At 42.0% G+C, this 24469-nt stretch overlaps 1 protein-coding gene across 1 annotated transcript in view; it reads left to right on the top strand.

The window, feature by feature from the left end:
* Nucleotides 1-24469, top strand: part of LOC308594752 (cytosolic phospholipase A2 epsilon-like) — a 42964-nt gene that overhangs the window by 6045 nt on the left and 12450 nt on the right. Inside the window, exons 3-15 of the mRNA XM_081208209.1 lie at nt 3527-3599; nt 8977-9113; nt 10913-11044; nt 11604-11644; nt 13274-13316; nt 14409-14466; nt 16169-16335; nt 16679-16765; nt 19074-19111; nt 20556-20703; nt 22029-22165; nt 22803-23025; nt 24328-24442. Of these exons, the coding sequence (XP_081064335.1) occupies nt 3527-3599; nt 8977-9113; nt 10913-11044; nt 11604-11644; nt 13274-13316; nt 14409-14466; nt 16169-16335; nt 16679-16765; nt 19074-19111; nt 20556-20703; nt 22029-22165; nt 22803-23025; nt 24328-24442 (1399 nt within the window). The remainder of the gene's footprint in view (nt 1-3526; nt 3600-8976; nt 9114-10912; nt 11045-11603; nt 11645-13273; nt 13317-14408; nt 14467-16168; nt 16336-16678; nt 16766-19073; nt 19112-20555; nt 20704-22028; nt 22166-22802; nt 23026-24327; nt 24443-24469) is intronic.

Genomic DNA, 24469 nt, shown 5'->3' with positions numbered 1-24469 from the left:
TACACTTCCCCTTCTTACAACTCAGCTCATCTGTAAGCTCCTTATGTATTCACACTGGTTTCTTTCAGTGCTTCCTACATTTTTTTCTTGCTGGAATTGTCTGCCTTTGTGTCTTCGGTATTTCACCTTTAAGAAACTCCCACCCTTCTTGGACTCCCTTCTCTTTGACTATTTCTAACCATGGGATCTCACCCAGTAGTTCCTTAACCTTTTTGAAATCAACTTTCTTAAAGTCCAGAGTGCAAGTCCAACTGCACTCAGTTTTCCCTTGCCTTTGTATAATTAAACACTAGAGGTCATGATCACTTCCTCCTAAGGTTCCCAGTACTTTCACTTTGTCAGTCAGTTCCTCCCTGTTAGTGAGGACCAAGTCCAAGAGAGATGACCCCTTTGTTGTTTCTCCCATCTTCTGGGAAGCGCAATTCCAGTCACGAGTCTCATCCCATGAGGTTTCAGTAATACCTATTAGGCCATATTGGCAACCTTGATTAAGAGCTCAAATTCTTCTTGCTTGTTTCTCATACTCTGCATTAGTATAGAGACAACTGAAACCATAAGACTTTCATCCACACACTGCTACCTCTGTTCCCCTCAGAGTGACAGGAATCATTCTGTACACTATACTTTCCACTGGCACCTCAGTGTGTTCTGGAGTTTGCAACTACTGTTATTGCTACTCTGGCCAAGAAATGTCCAAAGTTAGGGCATGGAATCAGTTTTGCAGCTCCATTTGTGCCCACTCCCCAACTTTGATCTGTGGAACTGGCACTGCTACAGGTGCCACATAATGCGATTCAGCATTTATAAGAAATCATTTTTTAGTTTAGCAGCAACCATACTTTGGAACTCCCTGCCTTAAAAAAACCCCAAAAAACCCATGACAACAATTACACATTCAGCAATTACAAATTAAAGAAACAATACAAAAATAATGAAAGTAAGATCAGAATTAGAGATGGGAAGGCTTGGGGGGAACTAGAAAAATGAGGGGGAACACCAATTTTATTCCTCTTTTTCCTCGTTTTTCCCATTTCCCCTGTTTCCCCCTGTTTTATCCTGTTTTCCCCCCAAAGCTGTTTTTTTCCAGAAAAATTGAAAAAAAACAGTTTGATATGGTTTGAATATTCCACCCCCTCATTTCTTCCAGAAAAAATGGCTTTGAGAAGAAAATGGGGGGGGGACCAACACCCCCACCCCAATTTTTCTGTCCCCCCCCAGGCCTTTCCATCTCTAATCAGAATTACAACCATTTGTAGTAACCTAATACATTAAATACTGACATTCATTATATGCCAGATTTGTTTTGGTTTCTCAGACAACTCCCTGGCTAGTGACTCTGTATGTTTTCTGATACCTGCTTAAAACATTTTTATTTATGCAAACCTACCCAGACAAGTATATTTTGTTGTGTTTTAATTTCTTTTACTGTTACGTTGAATGATGTTCAAATGTTTTTAACTGTTTCAAACTGTTTTATTTATAATGGACTTGTAAACTGATTACTGTAGAGGTTTTACTATAATCAAGTGGTAGATACATCTTGTTAAGTAAAATAAATAAGTATAATTATTCCAGGGATTTATTTTTTATCAGACCTCCCCATTAGCTAATGTGCTGCTATTCTCTCTTTTTTAAAATAATTTTTATTGAGTTTTTTCTCTTATAACAATATCTGCAATCATTACACTACATTCAAGTTTCACTTTCCCCCTTTCCCTACTGACATCCCTCAACTTCTGTCCTTGGTTTATTACCTCTCATATTACAATCTGCTGTTTGTATATACTTCCATATTGTAATACTACAGTGGTACCTCGGGTTAAGAACTTAATTCGTTCTGGAGGTCTGTTCTTAACCTGAAACTGTTCTTAACCTGAAGCACCACTTTAGCTAATGGGGCCTCCTGCTGCTGCTCTGCGGTTGCTGCACAATTTCTGTTCTCATCCTGAAGCAAAGTTCTTAACCCGAGGTAATATTTCTAACCCGAGGTAATATTTCCAGCAGAGTCTGTAACCTGAAGCGTATGTAACCTGAAGTGCATGTAACCTGAGGTACCACTGTATTATGTTCTTTGTTCTTTACAAATAAAATTGCAAATGTTTATTTAAATCCTGCCAGTGACTCTATTGTGCTGCAATTCTCTACATTGGTGTCAGATTTGTACCCGTTGATGAAAAATTAGGTCCAACCTGAACACCATGAGAGTCCAAATGACACAGAAATGGACTTGAACTGGAAACACCTTGTTCCATGTGCCTGATGAGCCATAGATGGAAGAGATTAGAGACGGGCAAAGTATTGTCTTTCAACTGCAATTCCCCTTATGTAGAAGATTAGTGGCCCAGCTCATAGAGATGTTATGAAGACAAACCAGATAGGGACTATAAATCCCCATTTGAAGTGCTATATAAGTGATAAATAACAATTATGTCAGCAGCAACCTGCCCATCAACTTCACTCAGAACCCCACCCACAGGAAAGAACAGTTAGGAGAAATGCTTGGGAATGCTTAGTTCTGATGACGAGGATTATGATCAAACACCTTTCCTACAGGGAATGATGAATGCCATTTCATATCTAGAATGGCTAGATATCTGCAGCATTATTATTATTTAAACACACACATACACACACATTAAGGGTATAGGAGGCACCTTCTTTTGGACTTTAATTAAAAAAGAGTAATATCACATGAGAAATTACGTCATAGCTTCCAGCTGAATTCCATGTGACATTTAGAGTCACATGGAATTGAGATGCACCCGGATATCAACTGGCCAAATAATGTCCCTAAACCTCTGAGAGCAGAAGACAGGGAATAAATGTCAGCTGAAGCAGGCATCCATCAGTTGTCCAGTTGCTTGAAGCATCAGTGCTGGGTGTTATTTAAAAGTGAAACAAAACAAAACAAAACAAAACGGTGGGGTATTAAAATGAATTTAATACCCCAAAGAAAAGATACTTCCATAGTGTTGAATTCATTCTTGCTTGCTTGTTGTTGTTGTGTATTTGCTTTAGGGTCAAATGGTGCTTGTTTAGTTATAATGGAAGAAAGTGGTCCAAACAGAATTAGCTATTTGGAAATCAGTGACTAACCCTGGAGTAATGGTGGTTAATTCCAGCTTTCAGAGCTTTCATTATTATTTGCTATTGAAAACTGATGCCACTTGGTGATCTGAACATGCCAAGGACATGGAGAATGTGTGCTTCATTCTTTAGCCTAGACCAGGGGTTGTCAACCTGGTCCCTACTGCCCACTAGTGGGCATTTCAGGATTCTAGGTGGGCACAAGCTGAATCCTCCTTCCATCGAGTGCTGGTGGGCGCTAAGGAAATTTTGCCATCAAGAAAGATGCATTGGTAGGCGGTAGGTATAAAAAGGTTGACTTCCCCTGGCCTAGACAATTACTTATATGTTGTTTTGCAGAATTATTAACCATTGGTTAGCTTGCTGCTCTGCTAGGTACTTGATTATCCAAACACAATTTAATATTCATCCTTTGCTTTGCTTTGCTGTTTTTCAGCAGCTGGAAGAATTTCCTTGCAACTTGCTTACTGTAAGAGTCATACGAATGAGAAACCTTCGCCAAGCTGATGTCTGTGAGTATTCTTCCGTTCCTGTTTCATTTTGCTTTTAGAGTTCACTCACTCTTGATAGTTTGCACATCTAGCTTCATATGCACTGCAGGATTTCATAGCTGACAAAATAAATTGCATAGGAAACTGTATTTATATCAGTGCCCAAGTATGGCTTGCTCCTAAACTCTTAAGTTGGGTAAGATAACTATTTGCACTGTTTGTGGGTGGAAAGGAGAACAGGAGAATAAACTGGTTTGCCTGGTTTGCCTTGCAAAAGATCTGGTGAAAATATGGAACGGGGGAAAGCAGAGTGCTAGGGATTGTTTTGGCTTAGGCTGCAACCTCTACACATTTACCTAGGAGTAAATCCCATTGAATTTAATGGGGCTTATTTCTGAGTTGGCATGCATAGGATTGCACCATTAATCACAAACAGGTAGATCCCACATAGTGATGCTAAAGGCATTTGAGTAGTCCCAAAGTTTATCTGAAATGTCCACCAAATTGGTCTCTTTAATATAAGGAGGTTCCTGAGTAAAGGAGAAAGAGCCCTCAGATATTCTCACAATCACTTTTCCTCAGAGAACTTATATCAGGTCATGTCCAGGCCAGGATTATCTACTCTGACTGGCAATAGCTCTTCAATCTAAGGATGGGGAAGAAATTCAATGCCATTCACATTTAAAGCTGAATTTATCAAACAGCCTTCAAAATTCACACTTATCTGAATCTTGTGCCATTAGTGAAAATGGCAGACAAACAACATTATATTAGTAGAAATTGCTTGCCAAAATGCTTACATTAGTCGAAACTGTGTACAAAAACATGTTTATTAGGAGAAATTCACACTAAAATGCTAAATAATTTTCCTGAGCATCTTTTTAAAAACTGCAAATTGCAGCAGTTGACAAGCTATGTCCTCTATCTCAAGAGAGGGGCTCTCCATGAATAAATCAATCTCTAGCCACCTATATGACAGGCATGAATACTGGCCACTGTACTAATGTGGACCTGAAGCCCTCCCTGCTTTATGGAGTAGTGAACTGTCACATAACCCACAGATCTAAGGGATATCTGAGATGTCAATCTCAAATAACCTAAAGTGGTAATTATGGGCTTTGTTTCCTCCTGCCCTTATGGAGAAGTCACCAGAAGTCTGCATCCAGGAGGTAGTGCACCACACGATGTTCAGCCCAATCATATGGAGATATTCAATCCAGTTCTGCATGTCCCTGGGAGCCATTGACACCAAAAGGAAGACTCTATGCATGGAGTACCAGTTTATAAATGTGACATCACTTGCGTGAGGGCAATGCCCATGTAGAATAATTTAGTTGAATGCTGCCCCATAGAACGTGGAGTTGGAAGAGACCCTGAGAATCATCTAACCCAACTCTCTGCTATGCAGAAATCTTCTGCATGGTGAATGACCACCCAACCTCTGCTTAAAAACCTCCAAGGAAGGAGAGTCCACCACCTCCTGTGGGAGTCTGTTCCACTGTCAAACAGCTCTTACTGACAGAAAGTTATTCCTGATGTTTAGTCAGAATCTCCTTTCTTGTAACTTGAAGCCATTAGTTCAAGTCCTACCCTCCAGAGCAGGAGAAAACAAGCTTGTTCCCTCTTGCATGTGACAGCCCTTGAGATATTTGAAGATATCTATCATATCTCCTCTCAGTCTCCTCTTTTTCCAGGCAAAACATACCCAGCTCCTTCAAGTGCTCCTTCTAAGGCTTGATTTCTAGACCCTTGATCATTTTGGTTGCCGTCCTCTGCCCATGTTCCAGCTTGTCAACATCCTTCTTAAATTGTGGTACCCAGAACTGGATACAGTACTCCAAGTGTGGTCTGACCAAAGCAGACTAGAACAGTGCTATTCCTTTTATTGGGCCATTCTGTTGATGCAGCCTAGGATAACATTGGGTGTTTTTTTTTGTCTTTGTTTTGTTGCTGCTGCTGCATCACACTGTTGACTCATGTTAAGCTTGTGGTATACTAAGACCCCTAGGTCTTTTTCACATGTGTTACTAGAGAGTCAGGTATTTTATATCTGTGCAGCTGGTTCTTCCTGCCTAAATCTAGAACCATACATTTGTCCCTTTTGAAATTCATTTTGTTAGTTTGGGGCCAGTTCTCCAATCTTCTGGTTCCGTCTTCTGTAACATTAGCTACCCCTCCCAGTTTGATGTCCTCTCAATTCCTTTGTCCATGTTGTTTATAAAGATGTTAAACAATGGCAGGCCCAGGACAGAACCCTGTGGCACTCCACTTGTCACATTTTTCCAAGGATGAGGAAGAACCATTAGTGCAGTGTTTCCCAACCTTTTTTGGGCAAAGGCACACTTGTTTCATGAAAAAATTCTCGAGGCACACCACCATTACAGCCCCGTGACGTCAGCGCGCCGCGTCACGCCGGGAGGGACATGAATTGCTAGCAAATTACATAATCACCTCCTTGAGGGCTGGCTCATCTTCTCCGAAGGCAGAACCCCATTAATTAACAGGACAGACTCACACCATAGCCAAGACGAGGGGGGAAAACCTCAGTCATGCACAGTCATGCACATGTGGGGGCTAAATGAGGACGAAGACCGGGCAGAGAGCAGGGTTCAAATCACCCCACCTGGCCAGGACAATCCCTGGGTGCTCCCTTGGGCCACTCGCCTGACCCACCTCGCAGGGCTGTTGTTGCGAGGATAACACGGGGAGAACCACGCGCGCCCCCGGGAGCTCCTTGGAGGAGAAAGCGGGCGATGAATGCAATGCACGAAATATATGAGAGGCGACCAGGTTTTGCAGGTGAGGGGCCCCCGCCAGCCTCCGCTTCCAACACCCGGCGCAACGACGCCGAAGTTTCCCCCCGGGCTCGGCTCGGGGAGCAGCGCTGCTCCCCCCCGGCTCCCCTTCGCCCTCCCGGCTCTCTCTGCCACCCACTGGGGACCCCCCTCACCTGCCAAGTCCGGAGCGCCGGTGGAAGTTGCATGCATGCATGCAGGGCACCGTGTTGCCATTGCATTGCACTGCACTCCATGCAACGCCTGCACACATGCATTGCCTTGCACGCCCGCCAAGGGGTCTCCCCGCGGTCCGATGCGTCCCCTCCTGCGCGGATGCAGCATTGCAAAAATAACCCCCCCCCCGACGCAGCCCTACCTGGGGGGCAGCCTCCGCCGCTCCGCCTCCGCGGGGATCCCCGGGCTCCATCCTGCCGCCCGATCTCCGCAGGGGCGCAGGCAGGCTGCGCGGGGTCTGCGCGGAAGAGCCCCTGCCCGCCCGCCCGCCGCCGCTGCGCTCATTCCATGGCCGGGAGAAGAGCGCTTCAAACAAAACGCCCGGCCCGCCAGGCCACGCTGGGAAATGTAGATCGCGCACCCCACGCGGGCGCGGAGCCCAAGGGCGAGGGGGCTACGGATCCCGGCAGCCCCCGCGCCGGGGACGGAGGGGGAGAGGCCGGGTGCAGGGATGGAGGGACGGGTGGGCGAGCGAGTGAGTGAGTGGCAGCCGCCAAGCCTTGGCCGAGAGCCAGGAAGGGCCTCCCCGGAGGAGGAGGAGGAGGAGGGAGGCGCAGAGCGGGAGGGAGGGAGGGAACCCCAGGGGTCATCTAGTGACGGTGCCCCAATCGAAAATTTGACTTAAAAAAAAAATCTTTCGAATTTTTTAATTTTTCCCGCGGCACACCAGGCAACATCTCGCGGCACACTAGTGTGCCGCGGAACAGTGGTTGGGAAACACTGCATTAGTGAGTACTTAGTTTTGAGTTGAATGTGCTTAAGGACACACAAGTGAGAACCCTGGCTTATCAGGGAGAATTTCCAAGCAAATTCAGTCAAATATATTGAAAAACCCTCTTCAGACTTTTGAGCTAATTGTGCAAGATCCAAAAGAGCAGTTAGTGTGTCACAATACATCGGAGGTGGACCTTGCATGTGAATTCTGTCCCCACCCCCAGCATAACTCTTCATGCGTTAGGCAAACATCTGAACATTGCTACTGTCTTTATAATTTACTTTAGGTTTCTGAAATAAAATAGTAGTTCACAGGGAACAATGTGCATAGGACAGCATGATATAACCACTGAAAACAACAGCAGCTGCAAATATCAATTGTATCTGTAGGATTTATTTCTGTTCTGGACAGGGGACAAATAAGCAAACAAATATGCAGTCTGTTTTCCAATGTTTGTTTTCATTAAAATTCCCTTACATTCCTACTTACAACCCCTCTTCAGACTTTCCCATATGAAAGGCTGACATGCAACCCCCGCCCCCCCCGCCCACATAAATACAGTTTAGGAACTTCTGAATAGATTTGCAACAAATGTATTTGTCAATATATTGGAAATGGTCATATGAACAGGAATTGCAGTTGGTTTATTTGCATACCTTTTTGTTTTGGGTGTTCCCAAATTAATGGTTTATGTCTCTGTGATTTTGGTTTAAGTAGCTTGGCATTAATGTTAGGGTGGATACAACAACACTGTCATGAAGCTTCCTACATTGCTTTATATAATGTGGCCACATTATCATAATAAATGAACTGAGCTGAGATGTAATGAGCCTTGTGTGGTCCTTCTGTCTCATGTCTTCTTCAGTATTGCTGTAAGGAGAAGTCTAGAAGCATTTGTTTCTGTTTCTGTTTAACCACAGTTTGTCCTTTAATTTGTAAATCAACTAACTGTGGTTGATGTAAATGAATCTGAAACATCATAATGTTGTTTGCGGCGAGCCAATCTGAAACCATGGTTTACCATGACATCCAAATGTAGCCAGTGTTGCCTCTATTTGAAGCCAATCTGAAACCATGGTTTACCATGACATCCAAATGTAGCCAGTGTTGCCTCTATTTGACTGCACACTGTAAAATGTAACACTTTCTTGTTGTCAAGGCCAATGAAAAAGGAATAACGTACATCAATTGGTCACAGTGTAGAGATTTATTTAAATTGTTATCTGTGGTAGCTGTCTGCAGTTCAATTCATTTTATATCTAATAAGCTCACAAATTTGTGTTCTGAACTAGGCAGTTATGAGTTTGGGCAACATAATCAGAAAATTGTTGAATGGTTTCATTCAATGACAGGAGTGGGGTTTGAGATGTGTGCCAAAATGATCTCACTTTAGCAAAACCATTTAAGGTGTATTTGCCCTGATTTCCAAACCATGTTTGGGCAAATATTGGAAAGGAGTCTCAACCAAACCCTTTTTCTTTGTCACTTCTGAGTTACTACCATGCAGTGAGGATATGGACAAAATGCAAGCTTTGCAGTTCGTAATGAAGAAATTGAAACTTGTGAGAGGAAAGAATCAGATTTCTGTGCTAATGGCTCCAGATCAAAGTGCATTGAAAGGGACAACAAATGCTGACAACACTACTTATTATGCTATTCTTCTTTTACACAGTAAGCCAGTCTGATTGTTACGTGACCCTCTGGTTACCTACTTCTTCATGTGAAAAAGTGCGGACCAAAACTGTTAATAATAGCAAGAACCCTGTTTGGAATGAAACGTTTTATTATAGGATTCAAAACCAAGTCAAGGTGAGAAATTGAGCTATTCCCCTTTCAGTTGTGCACTGTTCTGAGCTGGCTTTTACAACAAGATAATACTATCACATGTGCATTCTTCTCCTGCTCCTAATACGGTGGTACCTTGGTTTAAGAACAGCTTAGTTTATGAACAACTTGGATTAAGAACGCTGCAAACCCGGAAGGGGTGTTTTGGTTTGTGAACTTTGCCTTGGAAGCAGAACATGTTCCGCTTCCTGTTGAGTGTGCTCCATTTGTAAATTGAGTCCCCCGCTGCTATGGGAAAGCACGGCTTGGTTTAAGAACGCTTTGGTTTAAGAACAGACTTCCGGAACGAATTAAGTTCGTAAACCAAGGTACCACTGTCTACAGGATCCTTTGCCTGTTTTTGATTGCAAGACATCTGCATATGTGTGGATGGGCAGTATCCATCAGCAGGGCAGTGCAAGCAAAGCTGCATTGCTCTCCTGTCTCCCCAACACAACATGCTGCTGCCAGGACTGGAAGGGGCAGGAGCAGTGGAGCTTGGCATGTTGTGGGTGCAACACTGACAATCTCCAATTGGCTCTGTTGCCCAGTCTGCACCATCCTGAGCTCCTGGTTGTCGTGCCACCCCCCCTTTGGTACTGGCAGCAGGCCATGACATTGGGAAGATGGGAGAGCAATGCAGCCCCACCCATGGCACCCCACTGACTGCTATTGTGTTTGTGCAAGGCATCACTGGAGGGAGAGGCGCAAGGTGTGGGGAACTCAGCACTGTGCAGATACATAATGCCAGGCTTAAGGGAATCCAATCCTCCTTCCTCAGGACAGGCTGCCAGTAATGGAAAAAAACAAGAAGGTATTTTATTCAATATTCACAGAGATGTAGGACGTTGCCTCTTAGATAATGGCATTGCTCTGAGTAAAAACCCCATCCCCTCCATCTCTTCTATTATACGTCATCCCTGCGTCGGCTGATCTGTGCTTTCTGCCTCTGAGCTTTCTATTCTCCTACTTTCCATGCCCGCCAGATCCTGGGAGAGGGGGAATCTGGAATGCTTTCTAAAGGCGCTGAGTCTGTCAGCTGTTTCTCCCCGGTGGTGCTTCTTCTTCTTCCTGCTTCTCTCCCAATATTCCCCATCTTCTCCCCTATGCAACCTCTGAACTATGACCTTCAGCAAACCACTCTTGTAAATCTATATTGTCTCCCTCTTCTCTGGGAAGTGCACCATTCCTCTGATGTCCAGTCCCTGACAATACTGGTTAAGTGTGTGAAATTGGCTGTGCTGCACAGCACTGAGCTCTCTCTCCCCTTGCCCCTGTTCCTCCAGTAATCTTCAGTCATGTGCTGTGTTCAAAAGCCAGGGAAGCAATGAAGTCTCATCTACATTGCCACACAACTGGACACTGCTGCCCATAACGCTTCTTCTTTGCCTAAATGGAGGATGGAATTTGTGGAGAAACTAGAGTACATATTGCATTTATTGGTTTGTCCACTGTTGCCTCGGACACTGCCCGTCACTAGTGTGTGACCTTTGGAAGGTTGCCCAGAAGTGAATGACACCCTGAGAGTGGAAAAAGGTTTCCTACTCCAGACTTAGAAGACGATTCCAAGTACCTCACTGCTCTTATGGTTGGCATCCGTCTTGGGAGACAACGGAAAACTGTAGCTTTGGGGTGAAGTCCTACCATTGTAGTTATAGTGCCTGATGTGGCTGTACAGAACGATATGGGAGAGACATGGTTTTTTTGCAGGTGGGGCAGATGAAGGCTGCTTTTATAGACACAGATTATATCCTGCATCTAATATATTTAACTGATTCTCACAGAATTTGTTAGAGATGTCTGTCTTTGACGAAGATCTTTTCACTCCAGATGAGCTCCTCTTCACTATATCCTTTGATGTTGCTCGGCTTCCACTTGGTGAAAGAGTTCTCATGTATTTTAAGTCTGAACCACAGGTGAGATCTGAACACCACGTTGGCTTGTAAAAACAAGATACTGTTGTGAATTTGTGGGCACTAGACCTCTATAATGTTTTACTATGTGTTTTTTAAATGTGTTGTAAGCTGCTCAGAGTAGATGGGGAAACACAGCCAGATGGGTGGAGTATAAATATTATCGCCACCGCCACCGCCATTATGTCCAGATGAAGCTAGTGTTTGATTTTAATCAATGCTTGGAGTGTTAAGACTTTGTGCTAGACACTTTTACTCCCTTGGAATCAGCAAGAATTTAAAGCTAATTAAGCTAGGCTAATATTTCTGTGTTGAGGTGATAGGCTTGGGTGATGAGCCATTAAGAAGAACAAAGAATCAAGGGATTCCTTGTGAGGAAGCAAATCTCAGTATAGCCAGTATTGAACTGGATGAGCCAATGGTCTGACTCACTATAAGGCAGAACCCTATGTTCCTATGTGTGTCCCCTAGCAACTCTGCAATGTGACAATTTTAATTTCAGAAAGAAAGGAATTGTGTGCAACCATTTCTTCTTTTTCCTTTTCTTTCTTCTTGAAAATAGAAACAAGAAGAGCTGGAAATTGAATTTTTGGTGGAACCTGCGTAAGTATGTCAAACGCTTAAATTTTTTACATTGCTTTCACTTTTAAAATAACATAAAAATAAAATGTGCATTTATTTCAAATAAATAAATATAATTATCAGGTGCAGAATTAAGGCAAAGGTAAATTAATAATGAGGATAAGAATTCCTGACCTTAGTATACAAAGATATAGGCAGTTATAGAGCCAAAAGAGAGCTACACAAACTCAGAATGTAGCCAGACTTAATTTTTGAATCTGAAATTTTGTTTTTTCTGCTGCATTTCAGTGTTCCCCATTTTGATTTTAAATTTTGTTTGGATTCCAAAGACAATAAATAAACTTTGTTGAGAAATGTTAGGACAAAAGTGTTCTATGTATTAACTCAAAAGCATACTATAGAACGACCTTACTGAAGTTAAGAAGCAGGAAGAATATCTGCTGTAAAGATGAATGTGCTACCTAAAATTTTGTTTTTATTTCAAACAATCCCAGTTAACAGTGAGGTGGGACAATTCAAAGATTGGCAAAAAACATTATTGAAGTTTAACACAGGGGGGGGGGACACACCAAGAATTAAATATAAACTACTTACAGATACAAAGGAAAGAGGTGGATTCTTGCTGCCAGATTTGAAATTATACTACGAGGCATCCTGCCTCTGCTGGCTGTGGGACTGGATATTATTGGAGAACACAGATTTATTAGATCTAGAAGAATATGATAATTGAAGTTAAGAAGGTTTGAGTCTGGTCAGCATTACCTGAGAATCTGATACATGTCCCCTTGAGTTGTGTGATGGAAGAAAGGTGGGATATAAATGTATACAATGCTGCTGAATTAGTTGGATAAAAATGGAAAATTTGGTGAGCAAACTGAGCAAAACTGTTTGGTTGAAAACATAGTTATTGCTAGTAGGTTTCAGCTTTACTCACAACATTATTATCACCAACATGAATATTGCTTGCAAATGTTCCCTTCGTTCCCACCCCCCACTCTTTCTCACATGGGGAAGGATGCCTCACTTCCATCTCCTATAAACAGATGGTTGGTGCTGATCCCTTGCTTGAAGGATACTAGATCCAAATGACCTTTTCTCTCCCTCCCAAAGAGGTGATCAGCACCGACCATCAGATTGGTTAAGAATTATCTGTGCAGGCACAAAGCCAGAATTCACTTGATCTGGGCAATTTTACCCTTTAAGAATTCCATGATTAATAAAAATAGATTTCTAAGACATCAAACCTCCAGAAAAGTTATAATTGACTGTCATTGACTTTATGTGACATGGAGCCATATGGGAAGGGCTTGATCCTGTCAAATGTAAGGTGCCTGGATGGGAAGCAGCACAAGTATTGGCCATCCACCTCTGCTGTATGGTTTTGGTGTTCATGCCTACATTTACCAGACTAGTGTATGCTGGAGCCCTCAAGAAGCAGCAACCATATTGCAACTTAAAAGTAAGAATTGGGATACAATTTAGGTTCATGGAAGCTAAAGCAGTGTTAAAACTCTAGGGTAAATGGATCTGTTGCATTTTCTTTGAAGGGAGCCCTTATTGAGGATCAGACTGGAAAGAAACTTTTGTTTGCCCTGCAGGTGTAATATTTTATCATTTGAAAGTACCTATACTCTTATATTTGTTTCCTAGGCCTGGCCCACCTGAAACCATCATAACAAATGGCGTCCTAGTGGTAATTTTTTATTTCTGCAATTTATCAATGCTGATAATACCTGTGTGATCTAAGAAACTGTTGGTTCCTAGCTCAACCGCTGAGAGCGCTCTGCTACATCAGCCTCAAATGTGTTAAATTTTACTACCTAAAAATGGAGCTGAATCTTTCAGTAAAAAAGATCTCTCTTCTCTCTTTGGCGATCACGCGTAGCCGAGTAAGATTGTCTTCCATAAACACAGTTTTAACAATGAGTCCGTAAGTGACTGTGGAAGCCAATTCTGGACCCACACATCCTTCCACAGTGGGGACATTGGTTATGACGAGCGCCAATGACTGCTGGACAAATTACTGACTAATATGCTCCAGTGTGGTTATCAAGATTATACCTCAACGCAGGCTTCAAGGAAGGAAACCAAGGCGCAAAATCAACACTCAAGCCCTTCAAGATCCCATTAAGTGGGATTGCTTCCAAACAACTCTTAAGGACCACCTGCTTCTAGTAAAAAATATAGAGGGGGAGGATACAAAATTCCAGAAATTTGAATAACAAATATAAGAACTCTGTAACATAATAACTAAAGCAGATACCATAAGTCAAAATAACATTTCCACAACATATGGAGAACCATACAATAATATGGATATAATGAAACCCCCTCTATACAATACATGGGTTGTGCTTATGCTTCTTCAATGCTGCTCTTTAGATAACTAAAATACTAATATATGATCTTCCTAATGTTCATCAGTCAGATTTTCTGGAATGCCAATGCCAAACACATTTCAGCTTGGCAGCCTTCTTTAGTAGCCTATTTTCTTACGCTACATCTTCTAAGAGTTCAGCCAATTGATATCCAAATGTTGTTTGAGACAGGGTTAAAATTCAACATCTTCAGTAAGTACAGGTTTGCAAAAAATTACAATGATCAGTGTAAAATTATAATGCCCAATAGTAATTGAAGGTTCCTATATTGGCTTTTAACGGTACTCAAGCAAGAGTAATATTTGGATATAAATTAGCTGAACCTCAAGTATAACATGAAGTGTAACAAAAACTGCCAATTCCAGCTGATCCCTGTTAATTTTGTTTCTTGCTCATTTCTGCTACAGTGTCGTGAGGTTTGCGAATTGAAAGCAGAGGTGGACCAGAAGAAGCCCCGTAAATCAAGTGAGTTTATTTGTGTTGTGGTAAAGAAGGGGGATTTATTAACCTCTGATACTGATATACAGACTAAACCAGACCCAATGCAAGCAAGTCTAGCAAATTCTGCTTTCCTTAATCACCACCATGGAAGTGCTTTCTGAAAGCTGAGAAGCACAAGAAGAAGGTAATAGACCCTACATGAAATAAACTGTGATCTTTCATTGGAGGGCAATGCTACATTTCCATAGGGACAGCAATAAAAATTGGGGGGGGGGAGGATCTTGTAGTTCAGAATGAATGGCTGCTATAGTATTACATGCTAGAGTAGAGCAATCATTTTCCTTTACCCTATTGACTTTTGCCTGAAAATGTCATGCTCCAGCTTCCCAAACTGTCCCAGGTTTCAGATTTCAAAACAGCAATTCAGCCCGCTAGGCATCTTTAGGAGGCCTGGGACACTCACTAGACAGTAAGGAGGAGCTGAGGGAAAAGTGGGGCAAAGTCACCTGAGAAGGGCAGTTGGACCACTGCTCACTCAGTAGTGGGTACAGCCCATCTTTATGAGCACATTACAATATTCTAGCCTCTTTGTGGGTATTTCACTAACATTATAGAGGAGAACAAATGAGGACAGCATTGTCTGTGCAGCCCTCACTGTGAGGGTTGCAAAGGTACCTTTGTGCACAAGTGCCAAAGCCTCTGGGAAGTTGTTTTTGCTTTATGAGGTACTTTCCAGTCATTATGGTGCTGATACTATTATTACTTGCAAGCTGAGAGCCAATCAGGCCAGTGCATTATTGCTGTTCCAAAATGGAGGTGTACTAAAGATGGGATACAGTGACTTGAAGGAGGCTGTCCAGAACCTGGCTGCGTTGTGGGGAGGGGATGAGCAGAATGTTTTTGCTATGCCAAACAGGAGTGTGAAGTGGAGGGTGGATATAAGAAGAGGGTAATAAGAGTCTGCTGAACTGGGCCAGTGGCCCTTCCAGTACTGCAACCTGTTCTCACAGTGGTCAACCAGCTGCCAATGGGAAGCCTGCAAGCAGGACCTGAGTGCGATGGCACTCTCTGTTTCTGCAGTTTCCATTTACTGGTATTCAGAAGCATGCTTCCTTCAACTGTGGAGGTAGAACATAGCCCTCAGTTATGTGCCCTGCCTTTTTCCTGCCCCCTTCTTCAACCAATGAGCAAGATGATTTATCTAAATTCTATCTGCTTGGACAAAAACAATAGACAACAGCAAATCTGAAGGAGGCTTGCAGTATTATAATTTTCTTTTCTCTTTTGGTGGTCAGTAGAACACTTAATCCAAGCAAGTGTTCATGAACATAATGCAACACTTTCCTCCAGACCGAAATTAGTTTTCCAGCATAATACCTGGTAATACCATGGTAGCCCTGAAGACAGATGCACATTGTCAGATCCATTTAAAGCAGGGATAGGGAACTGGGGCCCTTCCAGTGTTGTTGGCTAATGACCAGGGATAATGGGAGATCCAACAGCACCTGGAGGGCCACAGGTTACCCATCCTTGATTTAATGACTAATCCTAGTCCAAAGGTTGGAGAACTTCGCAGTGCGCTTTCCTCCTGATGTGCTGAGTGGTTTGAGAGCTAATGCTTTCCCAAGTGGTTTCTTTTAAAATTAATTGTGTTCATCCAAAATTGTTCATTATGAAAACAAATGCAATGGCAGGTTTCTCTTCATGCTTTGTCCCCTGTCTTTAGAGAAGGACCTTGCGCTTTCAGTGAAAGGTTCCTGTGAAGGCACTCACTGTTTTAAGATGGGTTCGGATGCTCTCATTATACCGCCATGCCCCACTACGTTCCACTATGTCAAGTACAAGGATCCTGCAATGGACATTATGCTACCAAAGAAGACACACTATAATCCTGTAAGTCAACTGATTTTAATAATTGAAACCATAAAAGTTTCCCTTCAGAAGAAAACAGTACAAGGTTTTTCTGACCAGGATGATCAGGTGGGATTCAGCCAAATTGTTGCATGCACAGAAAAAGATCTGCTGGCACTATGGGACATTTCCTCCTTGCCTCCCTCCTCTGCACCTCCCCATGCCCTAAATCTGCTCTGGATGGTGAGGGAACCAAAGAATAGGTTTGGGGGATACAGGAGAAGGAGAGGTGATGAAGTCATGTTGTGCTACTGGACCCCATTCCGTGTGCATACCCTATTTAGTGCTGCATTCAATTTCACCCAATATTTCTCCTTTTCCTCAGATTACCTGTTCTTATAGCACCAAAACCAACGTTCTACCTGTCATGTTGAATTCCCTGCCCATGGGAGAGAAAGTACCAATAGTGGAGGTGAGTGCCATTTTTCAGTAGTAGCATTCTGAAAGTATTAAACCAGTAGCAAATAATTCCTAGACTGAGTTGATATGGCAACAGCTATGGTGGAAAACAAGGATGGCTCATTACAATCAAACCCTGAGTTAATTCTACCTGCCTCCCCAGAACTTGAGGATTCTGGGAAGCACTTTATAGGTTCCTATGGAAGAGGCGACCTTTTCTTCTTGAAGCAAGCTTGCTTCTGTCCACTCGAAATCCTAGGGAATCCCATGGGAATGGCATAAGACATTCTGGGTGCTTCCATTGTTGTACCTTGTGGAATGTATGAATGAACGAACTCCGAAGGATTAAAATGTAGTCCCTTTTAATAGTAACTTTTATAAGACTTGGTTCATACCAGGGCTGAGTCCAAAGGTTAATGCTTCAGATTATAAACTAACTGGGGCCCAGAGGCTAGGTATAGTTTCAGTAGTGGTCTTTGTGATAAGGAGAAACCATGGAGATGCCCTCCAGACTCTGTAGCTGCATTGCTGCAGCTTAACTGCTTAGGGCAGGGCTGCAGTAAGATGGCAGATGACATCCACCTTTCTGTACAGCAACAAGTTTCAAGTACTTTTTGTCATCAAGCACTCTGCCTGTTTTCTCCTTTGAGCTTTGACACAAGAACTTTCTGGTTTATTTCTATTTTAGGAAAAGCTAACAACCTCCAACTTTTTTTAAACTGTACAAGTCTCAGCTATCGCCACAGGGGTGCTTTTACATTGAAATGGGTGGGGGCAATCGCAATCCACATCTGCAAATAAACCTACCCTGGGCAATCTCTCACACAGAGGTCCCCACACTCCCTTACATAGTTGGAATATATAAGGAGGAGAAGTTGAGAATTATGAGATGGATTGAAAAGCAAATTGGGATAGAGGGCATCAGTTACATCACAAAACAAAATACAACCTGGAATTCCTCCTTCCCAAGAGAAAATGATGTGTGCACATACACTTTTTTTGTCTGGGTAACAAAAATTAAAATCTATAGAAGGAAACCATTGGGCCAGAGTATTTTTAAAACAACAACAACACAACAACTGGGATATTAACTCTGTATGTGTCACATTTGCAAGGCAGCAAAAAGTAAGCATGCACTCTCTTGGGAAGGGGGAGGGGCACGCAAAATTGTTTCTCCATCCCATGTGAATATATTGATTAAGTCTCTGAGTAAATGTAAGTGATTTCACAAGTGCATTTTAACATTAACCAGCAGCAAACAGTATTGTGGTGTGCTGCAAGTAGTAAATGCCGCAAGTATGCATGGTCCCACTGACCTAAAGCCATACCCTGCTCCCCGTAGGGAAGCACATCTAAGCCATGTTCATGCAAAATTGGCTGCAAGTTGTGGGCTGAAATTGACCTGAAGCCACATCGTGTCCCCTTCCCAGTGTGAGGCAGGAAAAGGAGAGCAGCTTACATATTCAGGTTGAAAAAATAAAGCCATTTCTTGTCAGTTTTGCATGTGTGCGTTCACCCCATTTCTCCATCAATTTGTGGTTTGTTTGTTGTTGTTGTTTAAAAAAACTGTACTAAAATCCAAATTTAAATATGTATTTATTTCAATGTATGAATTTCTAAATATATTGTATCCAAAAATGCACACTTTAACATGTGTTTGTTTGTTTGTTTGTTTGTTTGTTTGTGTGTTTGTGTGTGTAAAGGTAAAGGTCCCCTGACCGCTGGGCCAGTTGCGGACCACTCTGGGGTTGGGCGCTCATCTCGCTCTATAGGCCAAGGGAGCTGGCATTTGTCCGCAGACAGCTTCCGGGTCATGTGGCCAGTGTGTGTGTGTGTGTGTGTCTGAGAACCATAATTATGAGGATTGAGAATAATTATGTTCTGATCTTCGCATTAGTCTAGGAGGTGCAGATCAAATTCATTCACAGTAGAGTTCTCAGAAATTCAGTTCCTTAAGCAATCTGTGGCCACTATGTGGAGCCATTTCCCAGAGATTTTTCTTCCTGTGAGGAATACCATATTATCTTATGGTAGCCTGTTTATGTGAAGTGGCTCACCACATAATCAGGACAGCTTTCTCCACAACAGTGTAAACATCTCAAAAAAAAAAAAAAAAAAAAAAGGTATTGCCAGTGCTGAAATAATATTTAATCACAACTTTAGTCAACTTCTGTGTGTGAGAGAAAGGGTGGGGTTTTTACATCTAGTCCTTCACTTCAGACAATAGAATGAGAGTTGTTGTTGTTGTTGTTTAGTCATTTAGCTGTGTAGTAATATTAAATTATGATTGCCCTATGTGACATTTACTTCCTGCTTTTCAGAAGAAAAAGTACAATTTGCACGTGCAAGTAGATGACTGGTAAGTATCCTTAATGATTAATTTTTTGTAGTGACAATATGAAATAAGTTGCCTCTCATAATTTTGTATGCTCTTATGTGGTTTTCCCCCCAATCAATCAATCATTTATTGCATTTGACTAAAAGCCATTACAAATCCAGTTACAAGTGGTTTTTTGAGGGGGAAAAGGTATTTAAACACCACATTTGATCTATGACAGTTGCCAGAACATGATTAGAATATTGTATTCTGTTAAAGTTGTGCGCGAACATATCAGACAACACAGCGATTCTTCCAAAGCAGCTCTTTATTTGTAAGCTGGAACAGAACTGATCTGAGGAGCTCAGTCAGCCTGCTTATATAGAGCTCCAGAACAATGTAACTGTTGCCATTTTCTAAAACTATCCAATCACTGAACGTCACTTTCGATCCTTCATTTGCATAACTATCTACAGTATCCCCCTGCTGGCCCAGGGTGAGAACTTCAGTACATAACATATTCATTTTATTAGCCTGATAAAGGGAATCCAGGGAATATAACATGCAACACAGGGTAATATTTCAGAGCAATCCTAACACCCCACTTCCTGCCAAGTAAATAATGCTGTCATTTTAAGATTTGTTTAGAATGGCATCTGCCATACTTGTGTCTATTATCTTTGACTGAAGCTGTGGTTTTACTGTGAAACTGCAGTTTTAACGGCAAGCTACCTTGTTCATTTATTTATTAAATTTATATACCCTCCTACCCCAAAAGATTTCAGGGCAGTTCACAGAATAAAATACAAAACAAAACAAAACAAAAATAAAACAAAAGTAAATCATGTGTGATGTGCAGTCATCAGAAAATAAAAATATTCTTATAAATTTTAAAAGTTATATAAACAATAAAACAGTATTCTAAAAAACATTTCTGGGCATTCAGTATGATATTGTGTGAAATAGCCTCAACACACATTAGGCTATGTGTCTATCTATGCCAAATAAACTCAAATAACCCAATTTTATTAATAACGTGGACAGCAAACAACTTACAAAAGCAGGTGATCAAATACTTAGCTGTATAGAAGTTTGACTATGAGCAAGATAAAATAAATGTTATGGAATGGCAGTAAACAAAGCTAAGTGGGGGCTCCTTCCCCCCTCCACCTTCTGCTGAAATTGGCCTAAACAGGATTAGGATTCAGCATTAATGCCTGATAAAAATACTAAGGTTTAATCAGTTTCTCAACAATGTGAAAAGTAGACCAGTTTTAAATATGGAGACCAGGGGCCAATCTATCAAATAACACAATGCGCAGTTGGGGCAGGACAATAACTGAATTGTCTATGGTTATTTCCCATAATATGATGCTGAATGATCCCAAGCAGTAATCTATTCTGTTATATTTCTGCTTGATAAAATCCTATGATTTCTCATATATTTGGATAAGATATCTATATATAATGCCTGTGTATGTTCTAGTCATTGTTCCTGCCCAGCAGACCTCGATGTGCGCTTGGGATATGACATATGCCCACAGGAAGAAGAGTTCTTACACAAACGGAGGAGACATGTTGCTCAGGCTCTGAAGCAGGTTCTCCAACTAAATTATGACTTGCAAGATCATGAGGTATGTGAAATGGGATGCTGATTTATGCTAAGGGTGAATTTATTATCATGTGGAATTTATTATCTTGCCACATTCCACCTTTGTAATTGTGAGACCATTGTATTTTATGTTCTTCTTCTTCTTTGGCGATCACTCGTAGCCGAGTAACATTGTCTTCCATAAACACAGTTTTAACCATGAGTCCATAAGTGACTGAGGAGGCCAATTCTGGATCCACACGTCCTTCCAGTGGGAACATTAGTTCCCAGGCGGGAGTTGATCACGGTGTGGATTTGCCAAGCGTGCCTTCCTCTTAGCACGTTTCTCCCTTGCGTCCTGAGTTTGAGTGTCTTCAAAGCCCATGACACCTTTGGCAAAGGCTGTTCTCCAATTGGAGCAGTCGCCGGCAAGTGTTTCGCAATTTTTGTCCAGTGCTGGTGTTTTGGTGTACTGGTGCATTCATTGTTTCCAGCAGTTGACTGAAATATCTTACAAGTAGCTGCCTATGTTGTATAAAGCATCTCTGGCCATCATTTCACCACCTTAGAATTTCCAAACGGGGTAATGCCACCCACTGCCAACTGTGAATGCAATATTCTAATTCTTGGCTTACCGAATGGTATGTACCATGTATCACTGCCCTAAAAATGTGTGGGGTTTTTACATTTTTTGAAGGGAGATAAAAGCACATTAACTAAATAAATTGGATTGGCCACATTCTACAATAGCTTAAGCCAGTGATGGGGAAGTGGATATTTAAGTCTCCTGGTACCCACACAGCCAATCAGCCTGTCATCAGGGTTTAAAAAGCACAAGCTGGTTATCTAGGTTTGCAAAGTAACACGCATTGAGCTATGCAAGTCCCAGCTATCAGCTGATCCTCAGGACTTGAGCTATGCAAGCCCTAACAACTGGCAGTTTGCCAGGACTAACACTAGCCAAGACCTGTCATTATGGCTTAGGCTATAATCCTAAACACGTTTCTCCACTGAGCTAAAATAGTTACAGATATCTTTGTCAAGCAGGCCAACTTTATTCTTCCAGGGTTTAGCTCTTTTGAAACCCCTTTGTGATAGTGAATTAAACCCTACAGTTCCTAAGGCCATAAACCTATGCACATTTTCCTGAGAGTAAACTCATTAAACACGGCTTCTGTGGAATCTTCTTCCACATAAACATGCATAGATATGCAGCCTTAAATTGCAACCGTTCATCTTCTCACCTGTGTAGGTACGCAATTAATACAACAACTGTATTGTAAGCCGCTGTGTTTTAACTTCCGTCCTCCTAAACGTTTCATCCTGCGGTAGCTGTATATTGATTTCTTATGCCTGTGTGCCATACAGGTTCCAGTGGTGGCAGTCATGACAACAGGAGGTGGCACAAGGTCATTCACAACAACATATGGCTGCATTAGGGGCCTAAAAAAATTAAATCTTCTAGACTGTGTAACGTACATGTCTGGCTTGTCTGGCACTTCGTGGTAAGTGGAACCGTCATGTGGAGTCTTTTAAATCAATTAGGACTGTTAATGAATAAAGAAATGACATACTGATCACACCTGCCAATACCATAGTGCCTTTATACAAATCTGTGGTGTGAACCCAAGTGCAGCATGCATGGATCTCTTAGCCCTGGACTTAGAATTTTTGACCTATGGAATATAGTGTTTCATATATGTGTGGTTGCATTTTACTTTTTCTTTTTTGCCCTTGAAAGTTTAGGTCACAACACACCGCTTTTAATTTCATATCAATGCCTTATAACAGGGGTCAGGAAACTTTTTCAGTCCACTGTCCCTCAGACCTTGTGGGGGGCCAGACCATATTTTGAAGAAGAAAAAATGAACGAATTCCTATGCCTCACAAATAACCCAGAGATGCTTTTTAAATAAAAGCACACATTCTACTCATGTAAAAACGCGTTGATTCCCGGACCGTCTACGGGCCGGATTTAGAAGACGATTGGGCCGGATCCGGCCTCTGGGCCTTAGTTTGCCTACCCATGCCTTAGAATATAAAAAAATATTATTATTCATAATTATTATCAATAACAGTATGACTATTATTAATAGCTTAGGTCATAAAAATTGTACATCTTTTTGTTTTGTTTTTCCCCAGGGCCATGACACACCTGTACAGAGATGCTTATTGGTCCCAGAAAGATCTTGATGAAAAAATAAATGAGGCTAAGAAACAAGTGACCAAGAGCAAGATGGAGATGTTTACCATGGAGCGCATGAAATATTATTATCAACAGCTGAGTCAACGGAAACAAGAAGGATACAATACAACATTTATAGATCTCTGGGGGCTTGTCATAGAGTATTTGATAAATGATGGGGTACAGTATCAAATCTTTCTTTTAGTTCTAAACAATTGCTAATACCTGCATTATAAAAAATGAAGGGCAACATTGCTATGAGAATTCTGGAGGAAACTGCAAATAGTACAGGGGTACCAGGGGTGGAATCCAATGTAACATCAATTAAGGCCAGTGTGGTGTAGTGGTTAAGAGTGGTGGACTCGTAAGCTGGTGAACCAGGTTCGATTCCCTTCTCCTCCACATGCAGCTGCTGGATGACCTTGGGCTAGTTGCACCTTGCTGAAGTTTCTCAGCCTTTGAGACTCTTTAGGGTAGTGATAAAGCGGGATATCAAATCCAAACTCTTCTAAATGTTCCTTCATTGCAAGGAGTTCTTCCACATTCCAAAATCTGTTCTAGGAGTTCTCCCAACCCTCTGGAGTAGATCTGGGGAGGGCACACATGGGGATTATTATTATTTTTGTGTGGGGGAGGGGATTCCTGTTCTGCAAATGGAAATCCTTATAATGACAGGACATGGTAGTTGAAAATCGCCCCAGGAGACTCTAATGTGAAAATATTAAGGTTAAATTATTAGGGTGGTAGACACTTAAAATATCTATAGTATGGTCATTCCAGGGTGGAATGTCAGTAATGTAAATGCTAAAGGGGGGGGGTTCAAATCTATGTCCCAAGAACCTTATTAATGTGACATGTTTGCATATACTCAGGATTGCTACTGGTGCCCCTGATCTCCATATATTTCCTGGAATATCTCAACAGAATTTACAATAAATGTGTTGAGGTCAGAGTGAGGGGTGTAGCACAGACATATATCCAGGTTTCATTTCTGAACAAATTTCACTAACCTAAGGCTTGTTGTACCATCACTTCTATTGGGATAAAGTGTCTGATTTAGCCACTCATGGCCGGGGGGGGGGGGGGTAATCAGGCGATATTAAGATATTGGTCTGCATTAACAGAAGCACGGTGTCCAGCCATCGAGAAGCAATCATCCCACTCTGTTCTGTACTGGTCAGAGCATCTGGAATACTGGGCAGCACATTTTAAGAAAGACTTTGAAAACTGCAGTGCATTTAGAGGAGGGCAACCAGTATGATGAGGAATCTGGAATCCAAATACTGTGAGGAACAGTTTGAAAAAGCTGGGAGAAGGTTATGTGGATATAGGATAATTAATCACAAATATCCTGTCCTGTCGAAGATGGGACAGGGTTTGTTCCTCTGTTGCTCCAGACAGCAAGATGATTTGCTAGTTGTTACTGCATGTGTCTGTTCCATGGCTTTGTAAGTAACGTTTCCCCCCTCCCTTCACAATTAGAAAGATTGCCACAGGCTTTCGGACCAGAGGGAATCTTTGACAGATGGACAGAATCCATTGCCCATCTATGTGACCATCAATATTAAGGACAAATACAGCACTCAAGATTTCAAAGGTGAGGGGAAAGAGTAAGGAAATCAAA

Source organism: Podarcis bocagei (genome assembly GCF_964188305.1).
Source record: "Podarcis bocagei genome assembly, chromosome: 1".
NCBI classification, from domain to species: Eukaryota; Metazoa; Chordata; class Lepidosauria; order Squamata; family Lacertidae; genus Podarcis; species Podarcis bocagei.
Note: the sequence above shows the minus strand (reverse complement) of the source record. Positions and strands in the feature narration are given on the sequence as shown.